We start from the raw sequence: 22,781 nt of genomic DNA, 5'->3' as shown, positions 1-22,781 counted from the left end.
CGCAACGATAGCGGCGAGCAATGTCGGCAATCGTCGAAAATCTCATCTGCGGGTCAAGCGAGTCGGTTTGCATACGTCAGTCGTCGAAAGTTACAGCCTATTCTCTGGTGCCCGCACGCCTTCCAGTAACTACTACACAATTCGTGTCGCGTATGCAATCAGATTAGCAAGGTTCGTCGACAACAGACAGAACCATCGATAACATTCGCGAAACTTTCGATACGCTCACGCGCATCCTGCATCGAGCGATAACGTTTAACATTTTTTAGCCGGTGAAATACGGTAACCGGATACAGATAAAGCATCCGTGTTACTATAATTATGCTTGTTGGTGCATGAAAAAAAACGTGAAAAAATGGGTTCTGAGAAAATCAGCAAAAAAGACTTGAAACACCTGTAGCACCCACAAAAGAAAAGCTAGAATAGCTAAAATGTATGTAATTCGTATCTTGTCTCCCCCCAATTCTTGATTCTGTCAAATCTAGCACATGGAGCACCTCTATTATTCTAGGTTGTTTTGATGCATCAACACCGCATCCGGAGGCCTTCACATTGAGTGTATTGCTACAAAACATTTTCACAGTGTAAGGGCCATGTTCTATTGTAACTGGTTTCCACATATCAAGTTTGTCTTTCTTTACATTAATGAAATGACATACCGTCAGATAATACAAGCTTGAGAATTAGAGGGTTTTAATAGGAGTCTTTCGTTGCCCTTTGCCAAGTCGTACTGTTGAAGCGCTTATTCGAATGTGTGGGAGCAGCTCATTTGCATAGTATAAGAAATATATAAACAGGTTATTTTCACAATTTATACACTTCGTCACCACAAAAAAAAAAAATTGCAGTGTATTGTTTTCAGCCTGCTATGATGTTTTGACTGAGAAAGATATATTCAATTTGTTCTGCGAGGTACGCAATAATTGCTGTGGCATATTATTTTATTGCACAACATTGCATGAAGTAGCCAGTCATTATTAAAACTCAGAAAAAATTAATAGCACAATGCATATGATCAGGCACATAGCATATTATTATTGCACTTTCTTAATTCATGCCATTTTTTTAATTGCACAAAAGCTACTGCACTGAAATAGTATACTTGTACATACTTAAAAAGCATGATTTTATACTACAATAATAATCAATCATTCAAATTTTTATTGTAGTGCCCAGGAACAGCTAGAGAGACTTTGTACTGGTGCACTTAACGAGCACTATGTGAGACAAAATGTACAGAAAACATGAATGTAGTAGACAAAAAAATGCAAGATAGAGAAACAAATAGGGAAAAAAGGAAACGATGAAAAGTAAAAGGGAGGTAATCTTACGTGATTATCTACAGATACACAAAACACAGGATATGAACTCTGAAGTATGTTTTGGAGTCGAGTGTTATTAGCACAATCTTGCAACAAGCCCAGGCAACGAATGTGGAATGCTACCTGGTATGCTGTTGCGGCACGAACAAATGCATATGATCAAGAAGCTTTAAGGAATGTATAATGTCATGGACCACCTTATACAGGAACAAATGGTGTGATTAATTAAGTCTTGAATCTAGAGGTGCGAGTTGAAGTATATTTGAGAAGGCTCAACTGTGGTCGCCAGAATGGCAAAAGGGGTGCTTTAAGATAGATATCAATTTATTCTGGATGCGTTCAATGGCGTCACAATTAGATTAGCTCATTGCACCCCCTCCTACAGAGGCATACTCTAGTAGAAGGGCAGCGGATTGGGCGAGTTGGGCTGTGTGCCTCGAACTACTCTAGTAGTTGCAGGCGCACAGCAGAATTTCAGAAACACAACAGGTGAGTGGAAATCATGCAATATACGGCATGCAATTCCAAGAGCGTGAAGGGCATGTTGTGTAATTATCTATGTGAACAGAAGCTTAGCATTTTGTCGAAGTACACACCAAGATATTTCATTTCATCGACCCTAAGGAGTGGAGCATCACGTAGGGTAGATCAAAATTTCACATGGTGCGTTTTCTGCATATAACTTAATGCCATAGTGTTGGAAGCATTTAAGAGTACTTATTGTTTCTGCACCAGTTTGAGAGTGAAAAAATGTCTTTTTGGAAGTCGATGCAGTGGTGAACACTGTTGACAGTCTGAAATAGTTTTAAGTTGTCTGCACACAAAGTCATGCTGTTCATTTATTAAAATGCTCTTAGCACTAACAGAAAGCGAGGAATCCCATATCGATTCAAACACCTGACGCACTGAAGAGGATAGATATAGGTCGGCAGTTAGTAACTGCACATATAGCACCTGATTTGTGCATGGACAATGTTCATGCTACCTTCCGAGTGCTAGAAAAGGTACTAGACTTTAGGGAACTATTGAAGATGCTTGTGAGAACAGGGAACAAGTATGCTTCCATACGTCTTAACCCTTTCAGACACCACTTTATCCCGTTGATTGAAAAGTTGCTTTCACCACATCTCTTGCATCCTCAGAATCGTAGAAAGTGTACAGCTGCAGCAAATATTAAGAATTTTCAATTGTTTAGCGAGTTTTGTCAAGTTTACAAATTTTCGACTCCATGCGGAAACTCACTACAGGAACACAAAATATGAGAACATGTACTATTTCGTGTTTTGAAAAGCTTGAAAGGCACTTATCCAGCCACTTGAAAATTATGCCTGGTGCACGACATTGTAAAAAACAATGAAAGAAGTGAACCCGCTACATACAACATACTGACACAGAGTAAACACACCCAGCCGTCTACCTTCCCACTCATTTTGTTAAAACATTCTGCACGTTATTCAAAATTGCAGCACAGTTCCAATAATAAGTGTTTAAAGATGTATGAAACACATTTTAAATAGCATTACTTTCATCAGTGCTTTTGCTATTGATGCACGCCCCTGCTGTGCATAATTGTGTAGACAGCGTCTCAAAGGGTTAAGCTCTGCGGAAGAAATACCATCGACACCACAAGAAAGGCAAAGTCTAAGGCAAAGTTTAAGGCACTTCATATACTTGGAAACAAGGTTTTCATTGACTGATAGCATACACTGTGCCAGACTGAGAAGGAAGGTTACTTGAAGCATTTTTTACACCATATAGCAAACAGAAATGTTCTGCAAAAGCATCAGCAGTGTTCGAGACAACACCACTACTTTCATGAAGAAGACGTACATCTTTGGCACTCTTTTTAGAAGAGAGAGCCCACAAAGCTCCAGAAATGTTTTGAATTATGTGTCACGCTGGCTTCAATACAATCAATGTGGTCGTAGTGATTATTCTAATAATAATAATAATAATAATAATAATAATCTTAGTGGTAACTTGGCACACTAGACTAAAAAGAAGGCTGACGCCTGTATGTTAGAGCATCTGATAACCACCCATCTAGAGCAGGAATTTGCAGGATGCAGAAGACACTTCCTTCCCCTCCACGTGCACACATACTTGCTCAGTAACACAGCACGGCACACACGCACACATTCGACAGGTGCACAACACACAGGAGTGCCAATTCAGTCTGGTTACAAGGAAGGAGAATCCAAATTGCCAGGGGGGTGGTGAGAAAGCTCTGCATGCCAGATATAATCATGGAGTTGTGGTGTTGGGCCATAGAGGCGCGATGAGGGCTCTGACGAAATGAAGAAAGAAAGATGTTCTGACGAAATGAAGAAAGATTAGTGCTGTCCAGAGAGTCGTCAAGCACCCTGCAGTATAGACTAGTGCAATGTCGCGCTGGTATTGCAGGGTGTGCTACTTGAGGGGTTTGAGGCAATCCTCGAAGGCTGGCATGAGCTTGTGACAACCGAAAAGACGGAAGTAAAGGGTGCATATTGTCCGGGGCTGAACAAGCTTAAGTTTATTAGCGTCGCGAGTTTGGTACGGGAACTATACTGATGAGCAGTAGTCAAGTCGTGTCACAATGATAGAAGTGTAGAGTGCTCGGAAAACCTTAGGTCATCAGGGAAGGGAGACACGGGACACAAACCCGAGAATGGGCCTGTGCTTACATACAGTGCTGGTGACATATGCGGAAAAGTTGAGAGAAGAGCTAAATGTTACACCCAGAATGGGAAGGGCCCGAACAGTCTTTATAGAGGTGCCTCTAAGGAAGAAGGTTGGACGTGCAGCAGTTTCGTTGTGGCTGATATGCATGGCAGCACTTTTACGGTGCTACTACAAAGTTTGATATTGTAGGCCCAGTCGTTCACCTTTACGGAATGTATTTATTCTAAGCACATATGCTGTGCATCGGCATATTGTTGTTGTGGAAGTGTTAACTTGTTAATCAAACACATTCTGCGCAGATGCATTAGTAACTTGGTTTTGAGTAGATCTTTGTCCTGACTACAATTTATAGTATCGCAGCAAGAAACATTTTAGTAGAAGCTGAACGGATTCCAGCAGTTTAAGCATACCGACTGTACAAAACACTGATGACACCTTTTCACCTTCCCCACAATGCACTCACACCATCTGCAGTTTCCATAAGCAAAAAGTGAGATAAAAACGGCCGTGGCTTAGCTTGGTTAAGCCTGGTGATTGCGAAGCAATAGTGTGTTATTCTCGGATCAGCTGGTAGAATGGCTGGTGGTAGTCTTGGGTTATGCTAGTGTTACGGCTTACAGTGAATCATCTAAGAGGAAGTCATCCGTCGAATCCGTGTATGCCGACAAACATTTCCCTCACCAGCGTGCCCATTACAAAATCTTCCAGTATCGATTGGCCGACGGTGCGGTAACACTCCATTTTCTCCGCGTCGTAAGATATGCCCACTCTGACCGTAGCGCCCCTGGTGAGAGGAGCGGGAGTTAGGCTGCCGTTGGTGGCTACCGCCTCGCCTCGCGACGGCGTGAGATGGGGCCCCGTTTTTACACAGCTGGTGTGACGTCACTCTAGGTCACGTGGTGTGACGTCACGCAGCGAGGTCACGCTAAAGGTCAATGGTGCCTACCACCGCCTCGCCACGGAACGGGCTGAAGTGCGACCTAAAGTAGTATTGCTTCGCAATAAAAATCAATTACAGTTTCATTGACTCAGTACTTGCTGCTTCTGAAGCGGGTATCGAAGCAATCGGGGTATACGCTGCTACATGCATAGGTCTTGCATGATGCAGGTCCTGCTATGCACTGCACACAGGGCACACGTTGCAAACAGATAATTTCTTATTGCAGTGCTCAACTATAAGGACACACTGACTCAAACATGACTGCGTTGTCACGTATGCTTCAGTGCGTCAGTGTTCTTGATTGCTACACGAGCGATTTATCCCCAACTAGCCCAAAAGACGGATGCACTTGAAAGAAGTGAGTGAATGAGTGCAGTGAACTTGTACTGAACTGGATTCACATGCCGAATAGAAGAGCGCAGTGTCAGCTGAAACAGGCGGCACGGCTGATTATGTAAGTACTTCCAATAGTTCGGCTACTAGTGTATTTCGCTTTCGGAAGTTATCTTTACCGCTGGAAACAGCGCAGAGCTTGCCCCTTAAACTTGAGTCAACCGACACCATACGAAACACGCCGCGGTTGACCAACCCAACTTCCACACGGTTCATTCACCACATCACACATCACACGAAGTCAGGAGTGCCATATTTTAAATCACTGCAGCACCAAACGGACCTGGAAATTCATTTCCTTCGACAGAGTTTCTCAGGTGAGTTCGTTCACTCGCCAGTTACGAAATCGATGTACGTGCTAGGCCTACGCGTAACGTAAACAACATCGGCGATAGGCGAGTGTTGATTATCCAGACTTCGGAGCTCGTAAACATGTTTTCATTCGTTTTGAGCACACCAAAATACACATACAACAAGCAGAGACGTTGCGGCAATCGTGATTCGGTTGGCTGTTTTAGCAGACGATCGCACTGAGCCCGGCGGAACCCTGTGGGCAAGTTGGATTAGTCGGCGTCGTTCGAAGTCGCTTCGGATCCACGTCGCACTGCCACAACCCACGGTCGTTGGTCGGTCGGTCGCGTCGTTGTCGGCCTACTATTACAACACTGTCTTTCAGGAACACTGTCGCGTGCGTCATGTGTCCAAAAAACTCGGACGATCGTTGGTACCGGCACCTTCGCTTGGGCGGCCATTATAGGCATAGCAGACGGAGGCTGCGCAGCCTTCGATTGGTTGACGCCTGCGACGCGTCGCAGCCTCTCATTGGTGCACGCCGGCGCAGCTTCGCCGCGCGTCGGCAAACTTCTAGTATCGACAGTAGACATAATCGCTGCGCGTCGTTACGCTTCGCCGTGTTCCCGACCGACGCTTTTGACGCTTTTGACGCTTCGGCGCGTGCCGAAGCTTTCCGACGCGTGCCAGTGGTTGGGGCATAAGAGTGAGCGCGAGACAGGAAATGTGGGGACTTTTGCTCTTTGAATATACGACTCTGCCTAGGCACTACGGAGGAGTTTCTTAGCGCGTGTTGTATGCGCTTGTCCCTAGGCGCGCCGGCAGAAGTCGCGGGGCTTGGTAGAGCTGAACCTAGCATCGCAAGTTGGCGGCGTGACGCAATTATATTTATTGAATCGTGTTCTTTGCTAATTAAAACAACCTGTCACTATTTCGCATTATTGGCGGCAACGGGGACATCAAAGCTAGAAGCAGAGGCCTGCGCGTGGCAGGAGAGTATAAGATCGGCTGTCCGCTATCGCTGACAGCCAATTTTTTATGCGAACATACCCTGGCACGCTTCGGCCTCCGCGGCCCCAACCCACGGGCCACCCTGCTTCCAGCTTTGATCTCCCCGCTACCGCTTGAGTGCCCCGGAGATCCTGCGCCGCCTGCTTTAATATAACCGCAGGTGCTCTCCTGAGGCCTCGGTTTGGCGGTTGCATGTGCCCGCCCGGAGCAGTGCTTGTAAAAATGCAATCTATCGTCGCGACTAACAAAGTGACCCGCGACTTATACAACACCAGTCGGAACCTTGCCCCTTCAGAGACAGTGATCACCAAATGGGGCGTCCGTGCCCACTGCCTCACCGCGCGGGCAGTCAACGGCGGAGCGTAAACAAACTGGACCCCCCTCCGCCATGCCGGCACGCCTCGGGACAAAGGCATGCTACACGCGCAGAGAAACTTCTCCACCGTAGTGCCTGGGCAGATTCACATATTCAAGGAGCAAAGACCCCCAGATTTTCTCTCTCGCACCCGCTCTTACTCGCGCCTGCGCAGAAACGTCGAGCGCCGTCAAAAGCACCAAGCCCCGCTGTACCTACTAGCAATTGTAAAAAACACAACCCGGTGCGCCTCTGCCTATCTTCGTCCTCCTCGACGCTTCGCCTTGATTGTTCTTTCCGCCTTCGCCGGGGTCAATGTATCTAATGATGCTGGGTTGATGAGTACATGTAAGCTCATGGACACGGCACCTTCAAAGGCGCCAAATTCTCTTCCCATCTGACAACGGCTCGCTCAACGTTACCTACACTTTCCTCTAGGTGGCGTCACATTGCCGCTCACTCGCGAGATTTTCTTCACCTCCAGGCATGGAGGAAGGAAAACACTTCCGCCATGCCTGCAGGCGCCTTCCTCGTTTGCTCGCTTCGCGGCTTCAGACAGACACCGCCGATTTGAAGAGCTGGACAGTTACGCTTGTTCACAAAGAACTCGTATACGGCTCATATGCCTCCTCTTTGAACGTCGTTTGAAGCATTTCAACAGTTTCAGTGATCGCTTTTCGAAAGAGAAATCCAAATCTCAAGGATATTCTTTGTCCGTTACAAATAGACATCATTATATCTCAAGAGTAGCGCAACAACAGGTGGGACAACTGTCACCACAAACCCGTAAGACATTTTATGGTTATGTCGGCTTGGCTGCTGACTGTCCACCTACAAGGGTCGCCAGTTCTTTGGGAGAAAAAGTAGGTGAAAAATTTCGAAATGTAGCCAAAAAAATAGCCACGTTGCGACAAACCAATTGTCCATTTCTGACGCGAAAATAATGAAGAAAAAAGCTAGAAAGACCTGTCGTTTCCTGCTTCACTAATGCAAACAAAATAACAGAACAAAACCAATGTTATCACATATTATTGTGTCATAATTTACCATAATGACCAGCTGTCGTTCTTTGATAATTTTCGCCGCCCCGTTTCGTGCTTTCTCATGGCCGAAGCGATATCGCCAGTTTCAGTACAATAAACTGGCGGCACGCCGTCCTTGCACCACTATGGCTTCCCTTCAAACGTTCCCGCGCGAACTGTATGACATCACACGTGCACTTCTCTCTCTTGTACGCAGTCTCATAGTGACATAGACATTGACACCTGTAATCTGATGGATGTCATGACACGTTTTCGGTCGTTGCAGTCGTTTCTGACGCCAAGAACCATAGTATTCGAGATTCTCTATTGAGGTAACCGTCACTGGGGGGTGATATCGGGACACCACCTACTGCTTCTGTCGTACGAAGGGCGCAAAAGCATTTCCTTTAAGATTCGTTAATTCCTGTTACTCAGAAGGAGCTGCTTGGTCCTGCTGAATTATCCATCCATGACAGTCCCGGACTGCCCGAAACGGTGATTTCAGCCGACTAGCTTTGCATATTAAACATATCGGGCACTCCTGGACAGTCCAGGATAAGTCCAATAAGGCCCATTGACCATATGGTGGCTATGATATATGTTTAGCTACTGAATTTGCTTCCAGAGCTTGCAAGACACAAATGCGTGGCCTTCAAGATTTGGCGTTTGGGGCTGTTGGTTTCAGGGGGCCGTCAGGGGGAGTGTGATTCGGACACTACCTAGACCAATTAACAGCACCAAAAGTAGCCAGAAAGTAGCCAAGTCGCCAAGCCCGATTTTCGGTCGCCAGGAGCCTCTAAAAGTAGCCAATTAGGTGACAAATCGCCAAACCTGGCAACCCTGCCGTCTACACCCACCTGGCGGGGTGAACGAAGCAATACAATTACGACTAGCTCCATGAAGTCAGCCCGGATTATTTTGTGGGGATAGAGTGTATATTCTTCTACCGTGCCCCATAAGAAGACTTTTCAACACGTTAGGTCTTTACAGCAAAGCTGTATACCTTTACCGTGCAAGAAAATTTTCGTGTCGTTGTTGACGTGGAAAGCAAAAAAAACACCCCATACGTGGGCTGATCCCGGAGATAGTGCAATACCGGCCCGACTCGCGACGGAGGTGAAGTAGGCGTTAAGCACTCCTCACACGTGGGCCGATCCCGAAGATAGTGCAATGTCAAGCCGACCCGCGGCGGAGATGCAGTTCGCCATTAAGGGGCCCGCATACACAGCTTCGCTGGTCATCCTTCTTCACAGAGTGGAAGAGCACTCAGTTATTTTTTTCTTAACACATTCGTCACTGAATGCCGCCAGCATTTCCATCCCGATATTCCGCTAAAGCGATAAGGTAAGAATATATACATAGAAGCTATAACTTCCCATTATACTGTACGTATACTATCGGCGTGTACGCCCTGTTTCAAAAGTGCAAAAGCCACCGCTGTTGACACCTGACCATGCTCTGCTGCATATAGGTTTATAGTATATAGGCTGTTGGTTCATGGCGTGACACGTTTGAGAGCACCGCGATCGCGGCGCGCAAACGCGTATTCGCGTAGGTATGTTCGTATTTGACGGGTTTTGTTTATGACGCAGAAAAATTCGTTGCATAATAGGCACGAGTTTAAATACTGCGGTATCGGACGTTTCCTTCAACGCTCTACAACTTTTTCATTGGAAGTTTGTCTCGAAATTATAAGACTTGAGGTATTCATTAATTATCCTTGAATAATTGTGCAATTTAGAAGAATGAAACAATTTTGCGATTTCTACCATAAAGTGGCCGACAACATGCCTTTAGTCGCATCCTCCTGTAGCACACCTGAAAGATTTTGAACCTTGGCTAAATTAAGCTTGGACTCTGCATGCGCGCGCGCGTGATTATGTGCGTCCGTGTGGAAGTGAATACACATGCGAAGAGATTTCCGTACCTGAGATCTCCACCTTCATTCGAGGCGTAAACCCGAGGAAAGAAAGGGAGTCCCTAAATGTATGAAGGCGTCGAGGTTACGAGGCCTATTGATAGTGCATGGTGTGTTCCGAACATTAAAACGATCCTCTTGTAGTACGCCATCGGCCAGATAAAGTTTATGCAATACGGCAATTCGCAAACGCAATGTTTCATTTCTAGAAAAAGCACTCTATGTTATAATGTATTAAAAATTGCACCATGCGAAGCTACACCAGCTAATGCAAAGAATGCAAAGAATGCTTCAGTTGCAGTTGTAATTGCAACGATGGCTACAAAACATCAATATCTGTCGGCAAAAACGCGCCGATTGTGAACTTTGTCACCTATCGCTACTCAGCGCTCTGTCTATTGGAAACACTGCAACCACCCTAACATTGCAGTTTGCGAAAGCGTTGTCACTATAATCACTTTCATTGTCGGAAAAAAAAAACAATCATGGCTAGCTGCGACAGGAATTGCACCACCGTTATAATGTATAAGGCACTGCGGGCAAATAATAGTAACGGCAATACGCGACGTGATGGCACATCCGTCTCACAGCCAGGCGATTTACAGCAGCGTTCGCAGTCAGAGAAAAGTAGTGATAACATAGGAACAACATTATCTTCACTTCGCACGCATACTTGCCGGTTCGATGTGCTTTGGAGTGCATCGAATTAAAGGCGCACTACATTTGTCTTGTCCCCCTTTTGCACTATTGCTGTGCGAGGCACCAGCGGTATACGTTTTCTTGTTGGCCCACGGGAGTCATGTCTGCCGGCAATGCAGAGGCTGCGATAGCTTACTCAGCTCATGCTAAGTTTATACTAAGCAGCATGTTGGCCATCATAGTCCGGAACGATACAGTAAACGCTTGGGCCTGTCTTGTCCCAGTTCTTCACCCTGTCTCATCTGCACCACTGACAAGCGTTGGGAAATATACTTTCAACCGCGACCGAATATTTTCCCCAAAAACCTTGGCAAAAGCTTGTCACAGCTGAAAAATATGTTGTACAACATAGTTCGGCACAAATACGCCGTTCGCTCCCTTGTTTGGGGTGTGAACGTTGAGGAGAAACTAATTTGGTAAGAAAGGAGGGAAAGAACGAAGGCACGTAATCCACCACATCTCTTATCCTATAGGATATCCTTTCGCGTGCGTGCTGCGCACTCGGAATAAAACTTGTCTCCACAGATGGCTTCAGGGGCCCTATAAGGTTACGTTTAGCACCGAACGCGAACCTTTCGCCCAAGTGGAGGCACTCGAGGTATCAAGCAGAAAGGTTATAGAGACGCAAAAGAGTTTAAAAAAGTTCAGGCGTACTAATAAATTGCGCTTCTGCAATAGCGAAACAACCGCCCTCACTGTAAGAAGAGGGTTGTTAAGCCGGAAAAAGACGTGATTACGAAAGAGGGGTGGCCACGCTGCCACGAAATTACCTGCACCATGCCGCCCAGACGTCATGAATTACCGCCGCGCCTGCTCGGATCTAATAATTTTGTTTGAAGGGTGAGGTAAGATGACATTACATTTCATAGAAACCAACGAACGTAGCCTAGCAAGTTTCGAAGACACTAGCTGTGCCAAGATCAATACGAGAAAGTACACGGAAATCTGTGACGCAACACTGACGTACCGGCGCTGAGGTTCCGATGCGAAATAATAATGTCGCTTTAATTTTGTTAACTAATAATCTTTCCTTTTATCAAAATGATTGTAAATTGAATTTTGAGATAATAATTTATCAGTCTAAGCAGGTTTAGTGTTGTTCCTTAGTGGCCCTTTGAATAGTATTATTCAGACAGTTGTGGTGACGTTAAGCACTGTTGAAGGTAGCCCATCTCTACTTCCTATGCCTAAACAAGTTTGGAAACGCCTCACGAGGAACGCCAACCATTGTCGATGATTATGGTGCCTGGATTCTGCCTGTCGCTAATGGTGGTGCAACGCATCGACATGCACTGCCATCAGAGAAATTTAGCTTGTATTCGATTCGTATTCTAAACTTCGAATCTTCGCCCACCCCTAGTTATTTCGCCCATTATCTGCTCGTTTCCGCGTGGTCTATTATATGGTCTTGTTCTTCAAGCAGTTCCCTGGTGGCATCAACTAAACGTTTCGTTCGTATAGAACTTCCGGTCATATGGCCCGGTAACCTTTGCCAGTAATACGTTCGCTATCGCGCTTGACCAGCGCCTGTTTTACGGACCACTCTACATTGAGTACAAACTGCGTTGTGAACCTCGGCCATGCCCTGCCCCTGCGATCTAGTTTTAAAGCGAAGCTTGCTTTGCCTCTTCCTTCGACTCTCCCACTGCTGCTGCTGCTGCTGTCTGGCACAATGCGTGGGGGGTGGCTCAGAGCGTGTGTATACATGACAAGAGCGAGTCAGAGACGAAAAGCAACGCAAGGAACTCGCTTGGACCTCACCACATCGAATATGCACAATGCCCTCTGGAGCTCCCTGGGCGTCGCCACATTAACCTCTTGACAGCTGTAATTATCGCTGACCGCTTCAAAAGTATTGCAGAAACTACAACGCTTCCCTTTCTACTAACGTGCGAGTCCAGAGGGGACGTAGATAGACCTGTGGAGAGGTGGGAGGGGAAGAGGCAGTTCCCATACAAGGGGGGAAGGTACGTAAGAAGGTAAGGAAACCCTACTACTATAGGACAGTGGTTGCGGGGAAGCTGGATAAGCTTGAGTTCAAGATACGGTACAGTACGTTCCAGCTTTTTCTGAAAAATATACACCATCCAAATATGCCAAGCGGACAAATTACGCAGGGCGTGCAGAAGCAGAGCCGCATTAATTAAAGCGCACCTCAGGGTCCAGGCTACACTACGGAAGTGGTCGACCGTCAAATAAACACCTCTGTGCCCGCCGCTGTAGCTTTGCTGCTAGACATTGCTAGAGGTCGCGGATTTGATCAAGACCGCGGCTGCCACATTTCGACGGGGACGAAATAAAAAACGCTCATGCACTTAGATTTAGGGACGCGTTATGAGGTGGTGTCAAAATTAAACCATGGTGTCAAAATTAAACCTGAGTCCGCCACTACGGCGTACCTCGTAATACAATTGTGGTTTTGGCACGTACCACCTCATATTTCAATCAAAGTTTAATACTTCTGCCAGGATGAGATGTGCCATGTGAGGCAATGATAATGCTAAACCCTCCCAAGATTATGAACGATGGCGCACAACAACGCATCAAGCAAACACGTCTCCCTGCGTGTTCTGTGTACCACGGAGACAAAGAGCAGTGGTGAACGCAAGGTAACGTTTAACATCTACTCACCACACTCGTATTGGACTAAACGTTGAAGATCTTAAGGTTTCGCCGTCAACATCACCCCTGATAATCGTCAATCAAAGTAACCAGCACAGAACACTTCGCTTAGATTGATTCCCACAATGCATGGGACCTGCATATTTTTTTTTTTCGCTCTTTTCTTTCTTTGCGACGCGGCGCGTTTTCGGAAACGGTTTTGCGCTCCATATGGCTCACTGTAATCCTCGAGTTCTTCGCGCTGTTGCTGGCTAATTGTACGCTGTGGGCGCAATGAGTATGGCGCCGCACGTTTGACGTAACCGTGTCGGCGGGCCTGGCGGCTTCTTCAGCAAGGAAGTAGCGCGGGCCTTTGTTTAAATTTTCTGCTGTTTCTTGGCGGTATAATACACGGTCGTTACCGCGTCATCGACGCACCATGTTTGTCTCACTTAAATTCCTAAACTTCATGAGCGGCCATTTAAGTGCCCTTGCGCATCGCCCCTCTTGCTCACCTCGTGTTCAGGATGCGGAATGCGCTCGAGGAGAGCACAGTGATGATGACCTGGTCGCCGGACGAGTTAAGCAGCTTCTTGACCTGCGGTAGGGGCATCTTGCCGATGGACGTTCCATTGACAGCCACCACCACGTCCCCCTGGAGCAGCTGTGACCGCTGGGCGGGGCTGCCACGCTTCACGCTCTGCGCTTACCCATAAAACGAAAAACAAGTCCACCGTCACGGTACCTGACGCCCATCGTTGTCTAGTTCTCCCCACCGTTTCTTAGGGCTAACTGCACATTTTCTAGTACCAGAAGAAAATAAAAAGCCTAGTTCAGAATTTCGTACTATGGAGGCAGAAAAACAACAACAGTAACTAAGAGAGTGCATTATGTGATAATCCAGATACACGTTCATTAAAAACATACAAAAGCGAGCTTGTGGGAAAGGCTACCTCGTGACAGACAGACGGTGGCTTCTAACCATCTCACACTTTGTGGAGCACCGATCGTGACGCGGGAGTCCCTATAAGAGCTCCCATGAACTAAACACTTCCGTAACTGGTCTGGAAGCCATGTGTAGGGCCCTTTTCCCAACAGCTACCGAGCCTATGGGCCTCAAAGGAAAGGACAAAGAGGGAGAGCTGTAGTCAGAGGAGGTTGGCTTGCCGGGGCTACTTACTAAACGTCATGCAGTTGCCAACCAAATACATCGGCATTTCAGTTACTCTTGTGCTTAATGCATGAAACAGCGTTTTATTAAAGAAGCATGTGAATAAAGTTTTGTAAGTGAATGAATGAATGTGCAAGAGCAGTGCATTTTTAGCGCAAGTTTGAAGGCTCATATCTCGAAACCGGTACCATCTTTAGAATTCGGTCTAAGGGGAAATGCCTTTCATACCCACTAGCTACAATTTGTAGATTGAAATATTTGCCTCGAAGTGAATATTGAAAAGAAAATATTTAGCATAATTATGTTAATTATTTATTTAGCGTTTTTATTGTAGAAGTAATGACCGACTCATCGAGTAATTTGATCAAGGTTAGAGTTGTGATATCTGCCGCAGGCGATTTTCAAAAAATTGGTGCAGCTAAAAAATATACGGCATCAGCCGATGAATGGTGGAATTCGCGAAGCCGCTGAAAGATGTGATGACTCCGAGTTAGCTCGCGATGCAGCTATAGTATCGCTAGCTATATTTATTGTAGCGCACCAAATCTCGCCAATCCAAAACCTTTCTGGCGTGCGCCAAGATTTTGTGTGCCCGTGCGCACGCACACACACACACACGTACACACACACACACACACGTGCACGCACACAGGTTACCTACACACACGCGCGCACAAACACACACGTGCTCTCACGCACACACGCATGCGCACACGTGCGCGCACACATACGTGCACGCACACACGTACGCACACACACACACACACGCGCGCACAAACACACACGTGCTCTCACCCACACACGCATGCGCACACGTGCGCGCACACATACGTGCACGCACACACGTACGCACACACACACACACACGCGCGCACAAACACACACGTGCTCTCACGCACACACGCATGCGCACACGTGCGCGCACACATACGTGCACGCACACACGTACGCACACACACACACACACGCGCGCACAAACACACACGTGCTCTCACCCACACACGCATGCGCACACGTGCGCGCACACATACGTGCACGCACACACGTACGCACACACACACACACACGCGCGCACAAACACACACGTGCTCTCACGCACACACGCATGCGCACACGTGCGCGCACACATACGTGCACGCACACACGTACGCACACACACACACACACGCGCGCACAAACACACACGTGCTCTCACCCACACACGCATGCGCACACGTGCGCGTACACACACGTACACGCAAACACACGCACACACACACACGTACACGCAACCACACACACACACACACACCCACACGTGCACGCACACACGTACACAAACACTCAACGTTATGTTATGCATGTCAATTATGCAATAATATTATGTCAATTTTATGACACTTGATCCGGCCAGTACAAACGACAGCGCTGCGGCGACGCTAACTGATGCGGACTGCGGCGCAAATAGTATTAGAGAGTTTTAGTTTAGGGGACGGTACTGCGCCTGCACAGACACAAACGTAGAGGTCTGGGTCTTGCAAGCAGTTATCGCTCTTTAGCACCTTATCCCTTCGCGGCGAACCATTATGAACTCTGATTAGCCGTACTCCGGCAGGGGCTGCGTATAACACGGCCGCACCGACCCTATCTCGAAAGGGATCTCCGGGGCGGTTAGATAGTGCCCAATGCTGATAGCTCAGTGTGCTTTGTATTCGGCGCTTCGCGTTGAAGATATTCGCGCGGGCCCATATCTTGAAAGCGATCTTCATGCGCACTGTGTTTCCGCCGCTTCGTTCGCGTTAAGGCTAGGGTGCCTCGATGCCACGCTTCTCAGACGGCGCTGACATCGAGGCACGCTAGCTGAAGCGACAGGCAGCACGAAGTCGTTCACTGCTGCGGGCTTTATCTTGAAAGAGATCGTCTTAAGGTGACGGGCGGACAGAGGGACGGATGGGTGGTCTCTCTCGTTGGGTAAGCATAGAAATGGCTGCGCATTTAAAAATAAATTCGGGACTTTACGTCCCAAAATCACAAAATGGTTATGGGACACGCCGCAGCGCGGGACTCCGGAATAATTTTGACCATTCGGGGTTCTTTAACCTGCACCTAAATCTAAGTACACGAGCGTGTTTGCATTCTGCCCCAATCGAAATTTGGTCACCGCAGACGGGATGGAACCCGTGATGTGTCACGCATAGCAGCAAACCGCACATCTAGATTTAATGCGTAACATAGCAGGTGCATAACATACAAAACATAGCGTTCATAACATATTGTCACGTGGTAGTGACGTTAAAGAACACAGTAGCAATACTGCGAAAGACAAAACTAGTTTTATTGGGCGAACATGTGCCCACAAAGACAGGCTATACTTAAGGCACAACGATAGCGGCGAACACAGTCGGCGATCGTCGAAAATCTGATCAGCGGGTCAAGCGCGTCGGCTTTTATACATCAGTCGTCGAATGTTCCAGAGTAATCGCTGGGACCCGCATGCCTTCCACAAAGTTCTACGCCATTCGCGTCGCGCATACCTGCAATCAGATTACACAAGGTTCGGCGACAACAGACAGCGGATGGAACCATCGATAACATTCCAGAAGCTCCCACACATGCAAGTGCGTCCTGCGCTGTGCGTTAACATTTGTTAGGCGGTGAAACGCGTCGCCCTATAAAGACAAGTACACGTGTCAATATTTCTCAGTGGCATGCTATCTTTGGCATAAAGACAATCACTTGATTGTGTAATAATACCTTGGCTGCAAGAAAGATTGTAGAATTTCGACAGAAGACACAACTGAAAGCTCATTCAGCTGCTGAAGTATGCAGATTCAAGAGCTCTGTAACTTGATGATGAATTGAGTGCCGGCGATATTTATTTCAAGCCTTCTTTTTTAATGTGCTTGCCTCAGTTACAAAGACATAGTCCTGACAACTACATCAGTTTCCATAAACGAAGCAACGTCAAGCCTTACACAATTGTGCATACAAATTGGCAAACGTTCGTGAAATACCTCGTGCGCGGCAGAAATACTGTTATTTATGTAAATAAAGGAGCAATCCGTAGAATCTTAAGGGCGCTTGTTTACAACGACACGTTATTATTCCTATAAAACAATTGGAGAAAATAGACGCCTAATATTTTGTTAATTCATGTATGTCTAATATTAAATCGTATTGCGATAGCAGAGCTAATTCTGTTCGCCTACTTTTACGAAAGTCGAAATCACTTGGTGGTGATAAAAGGTTGAAGTTTCGCCCGAACGGCGAACGATCGATTGTGATAGCAAATTATTAGCAAGCTATAAAAAGTAAGACTAGTATCTTTATCGGCCGTATAAATTTGTAAACGTTTGCTCACTAACTAAATTAAGACCGATGGTGTCACTCGCGCACAGGAAAACATGAACACATCTAACTCGATGTCCGCGGACACTCGCTGTCTGCACGTTGGCGTAAGTAAGAGCGGCAGCAGCAACAGAGAGAATTTACCTTCGTGTTGCCTCTCGCTTGAACGCGAACTAAGCGGTGACAACACAGTGTAGACGAAGATATTAGCGCTCGGCGCTCCTACACTCTACAGATCGCAGATCGCTTTCAAGGTAGGGCCCCGAGGTCGCGCTCAGCCCAGCAGCCGCTGCCGCAGTAGAACGCCACCCCCCTCCTCCCCCCACACTTCCGGTGCCTTGTACGCGATGGAATACGACGCGCTTCCTCCCCGCCTTCCTACCTTGAGCGCACGAGATCGAGCCACCATCCCCGGCTCACTCCCGCGCGCGTTCACTTGCACGTACAGCATACTGCACGCGTGCGCGATGTTATCGCACTTGTACTTTATACGGAACATTACAGTGACGCCGATGACGACGCCGACTGCGGAAATGTGCATGGAGTGTGCACATATAATTGCTAACGCTATAAATTATTTTTTATCAGAATGACACCAACTCAGTCGCAGATAACCATTTCCATTCCCTTGAAAATGACAGAGTGCACTCGCAGGGGTGGATAATTCAGAGATCATTTCTGTCACCTATTTTTACCACAGCCGCTGCCGCCTTTCCTTGTCGCTTTACCCATGTACAGACTTCACAAACGCCGTGCTATAGTTACGGCGCAGGTATACTTGAGGACACGCATGCCGTAAAGAAAAACAAGAATGATCCTCTGAACCCAGGCGCCGGCATCCCGTTATCACAGCAAACGGTCCTACCCCAAAATTTATTCCCTCTGAATACCACCCATTCGTCTCCCCAATTTCACTAATCGGAGGCTCTCAGTCAACTCTTTCGGATCATTTAATCAATTCTTTCTGGTCAAAAAGTTCGAAGGCTGTTTAGAGCCAGTCGAATAAAGTAGGTCTATTTCTACAAACATTCAGTTGTCACGCCAAATGTATTTAAAACAAGGACTGCATGTCTTCATTTTCTATATTCAAACGTAATCCACTCAAGTTATTGTTGTATAAGCTCACACTTTCCGTAATCATGCCTTTCGATCTTAGTCGTTTTATTTTAATTTCTTAACTTATGGGGTTTTACGCGCAAAGAACACTTTCTGATTATGAGGCACGCCGTAGTGGAGGACTCCGGAAATTTAGACCACCTGAGGTTCTGTAACGTGCACCTAAATTTAAGTACACGGGTGTTTGCGCATTTCGCCCCCATCGAAATGCGGCCGCCGTGGCCGGGATTCGATCCCGCGACCTCGTGCTCAACAGCCCCACACCATAGCCACTGAGCAACCACGGCGGGATTTGCCGTTTTATTGTTCGCGCTCTAGGTTCTGTAACCACGTGAAGTGCTAAACATTTGCTGAAAGCAGTCCTTACCTCGACCATATAATAGAACTTGTCTCCTTCGCCTCTGACTCTTTCAAGGTTAACACCGAAGCTCCAGAACTTTCCAAGGCTCCTTCTCCGAAAAAGAATGACATCGAGCTTCTCTGATGACCGTGCCGTTTGTGTTTCACTCATTCCTAGCCATAAAAAGGAATGCAATAAATCAAAGTTTTACGGAAAGTTGTAACAGCAGCTGTGTTGTGAAGTACCACACAGCATATTCTATGCACGAAAAGTCAATGCAGCATCGAAGGATATAATGCATGAGATATTTTTTTTTTATTTTCAATACTGCTGCTCTCCTTCGAGAGCGTGGCAGTACAATAATTCAGCTGTACAATGCAAGGAAATCAAAGTATAGATTATACAAAAAGTAAAAAACGACATAAGCAGTGCAAGTTATACATTGTACTATACAAGTAAACCATGTTAAGATTAAACGGAATAGTAAATAATAATAAAAAAAGAGATGTAAAAGAGCAAGATGCTTTATAACAATAGCACATATATTACTAAGGGCAAGTAATAAAACAGAAATAACTAAAATAAACTACGAGTGTTTGGGAATCATTATGGCAAACGAATAAGCTGTCGAAAATAAGAGTGTTTATTAAAATTTCCTAACGAATAAAGCAATCTGTGCCGGTGTACCTGCATGCATAATAGGTACTGTTATTCACACACAGTTTTTTCTATTAGTGAGATAAATTCGGATAATAAATTCGGATATTAATCGATAAGGTAGTGCAACCTAGTGCTGCAGCAAGCAGCAAATGAAATAAAATGATTGGGGATATTATCCTTAAAGCTGGATTCATATCCAAGTAGGGCGTACTCGAAATAACTTTTTTTTCATTCTCGAATCAAGGCGAAACGAGGAAGGTACTCGCATGTTTCTTCAGTTGCCGGAGGCATTTACGTCTCAAATGGCGCAAGACAGAACTATGGGAACAGGCTTACATAATTGCGCTAGCTGCTTTGTCCGCTGAAGCAGTCGGCAAACATCATTAGTTTCGCGTGTTCAGGCTATACTGATGTAGACGTCAGCCTAACATGCGGAGATAATGAGCTAAAATACCTGAAGTAGGAAAGCATACTGTGTGGCGCTGGCTGAGGCGATCATGTTACAGTCGAAATCTTGCGAGTTGGTGCGCGATGCACGCGTTCTTTGTTAACTATGTTGCGGCAGCACTGCAGTTGACCATTTGCTTGGCCTCGATGCAAAGTAATGAACGAATGTCATGTGACTACACTTACGGACTTTTTATATTGATTATATAGGGAAAACAGGGGGAAGGCGGGAGATGGAAATTCAAGACGATGAGCAAAACGAGAACAAGGTGAAAGCAGGAGCCTAGTTTTAGACAAGTGGACTTGTCGGAATGTGGGCTCCTGTCCGCCTTGAAGAAGACAAGTCCAGTTGTCGAAACGATCGCTCCTGCTTTCACCTTGTTCTCGTTTTGCTCATTATATTGATTATATATTAGCACACGCAAAAATGACACCAGCTTAATGTTAACAGCTCATGCGATGAGTGCAATGGCATACAGAACTTTTTCTAGAAGTAAGGCGTAAAGCCTTTTGTCACTGGTGGTTCTATATTACGAATCGCAGAGAGAAGTGTACAGGTAATCTTTCTCCATCAGTCTTAAGCCTTGCTTACAAATTTAGAGACAGAGTTGTCTTTCTGCGTATATCCGTTCAAAGAGCATTCCATCGGCGAAAGGATGGAAAACTTAACCAAGTGCGCTGTTTAATGGTATCTCCGCTCTAAAGAACAGCTAGTGCTTCCTGGCGTTTTCGATTCTAATGAACTTTCCATTCTGGAAATGGAAGATGGCAGGTCATTTTATTTCTGTTTTTTTTTCTGCTGCCCAAGAAAAGTAGCGCATACACTATCGCAACTCACCGGACATTGCGCCAGCTCCAATCATACTGTCACCCACTGAAACTTTTCTGTAATCAATTTCAGAGGATTCCATTCCTGACGTGTTCATGAAATTGTCATCCACTTCGACGGCCTTTTTTGCTCTCAGCTGCACGAGGGAAAAAAAAGAAAAGGCATAACTTTCTTCAATCGCAGTTTTTCATTTATATGAACTATGCTATGACCATGTCACAAAACTGTCACATTACTGATACGCTATGTGCCACTTCATTATGATATATAGCGCATGTGAGCCCGGCATCTTCAGCTCTGTGAACGAAGCTCATTTCATACACTGTCCAAAAAAGCAAAGATGACTGCGACATCCAGGTTCACGGCAGCATGACGGCGGCTCTCTCACGTGTTGCTTTGCTCAAATGTCTCGTTGGTGGCGTTTATAAAGAATCGAGATGTTTCGTCGGCATATTCAGCTCCCTGAACGAAGCTCATTTCATACTTTTTTTCAGACGGCAATACCACAATCTGTTACTTGTGCTGGCAACACTGGCCAAATAAACAAAGATGGCTACGAAATCGAAGTTCGCGGCGGCATGACGGCGGCGCTTTCACTTGCTGTGCTCAGATTTCTCGTCTGTGGCTTAGAATCGAGAGGTTTCGTCGAAGCCGAAAGGGTCCTTGTTGCCGATTACCTTATTTTGATCGGCCTCGAGGATTTCATTTACGAAACCGCGGAAATCATTGCGATGTGTGTGCAAACGTCCAGCCTGCATAGCGAGCCGCATCAGTCATGTATAAATACCAAGAGCCTTTCAAGCGAGCGGTAGGTTAAAAAAAGGGAAGTGTTTGTGCGTAGCTGGCCTCCGAAAGGTGCAAGAACTTGTTCGCGGGGTTTGTCTGCTACTACAGATAGGATACGACTGTTTTCGACCTTCATAGACAACTCCACACTGTGGCTCGCGTTGCAGTAGATCACATAGCATCCCGCAATATATAGGCAGCAACGTCTGTCGTGCTTTCAGAAGGTCTGCACGGACATTGTGCATTGATAGAACGAGAACAACAACTGTAACGTTACCTGGTCCATGTGTTTTGGAATAAAAACAAATGAGAGTTCCTTATGTGAGTTGGGGAGCACTTTTCTCTTTATAGTAAGCTGATCCGTGTGATACGGTAGCCTTCGTCTGATCACTGGCGCTTGTTCGTGCTCGCGGTACGCAGTGTTCGAGGTGGCCTCCAGGCTTGGGAACACAGCATACACCCAACACCCGTAGGAATTCTCAAACCCCGAGGAAACGTGAGAAATAAAAAAACTACCAACTGGACCCAGTTGCGTTCATTCCAATAGGTTTCTGAAATTTATCGAGGGTTTCATTTTGAGCAATGTCACTTGTGCATATGCATAAATTGGAAGAAAGACGAACCAGTTGTAATGCAATTTGGCTGTGTGCACAGTGTCAGAATGCTAACTAGCGGCGCTGTGGCCAGGCTGAATGCTCTAAATCCGTAACGAGCGCTGTTAGCAGTCGCTTTTAAATTTCTTGCGAACAAATTGACAACTCACCGCGCTGAATAAGAAAAGAGCATCTGCTTCAGCCGCTAAACTAAAGCATGCTATCAAAACGATATGTCGCCTCGCGGCATAACGTGAGCCATGATCAACTTCAGACCTTCAGAACTATAGCCATCG

General features: G+C 46.2%; 1 protein-coding gene across 1 annotated transcript in view; it reads right to left on the bottom strand.

Moving 5' to 3' along the window:
* Positions 1 to 22,781, bottom strand: part of LOC129380870 (uncharacterized) — an 85,699-nt gene that overhangs the window by 34,075 nt on the left and 28,843 nt on the right. The window contains exons 6-8 of the mRNA XM_055063034.2: positions 21,116 to 21,242; positions 19,198 to 19,343; positions 13,732 to 13,916 (exon numbers count right to left, since the gene is read on the bottom strand). Of these exons, the coding sequence (XP_054919009.1) occupies positions 13,732 to 13,916; positions 19,198 to 19,343; positions 21,116 to 21,242 (458 nt within the window). The remainder of the gene's footprint in view (positions 1 to 13,731; positions 13,917 to 19,197; positions 19,344 to 21,115; positions 21,243 to 22,781) is intronic.

This window comes from Dermacentor andersoni, chromosome 1, assembly GCF_023375885.2.
Source record: "Dermacentor andersoni chromosome 1, qqDerAnde1_hic_scaffold, whole genome shotgun sequence".
Taxonomy (NCBI): domain Eukaryota; kingdom Metazoa; phylum Arthropoda; class Arachnida; order Ixodida; family Ixodidae; genus Dermacentor; species Dermacentor andersoni.
This window is presented reverse-complemented; position numbering and strand designations above follow the sequence as displayed.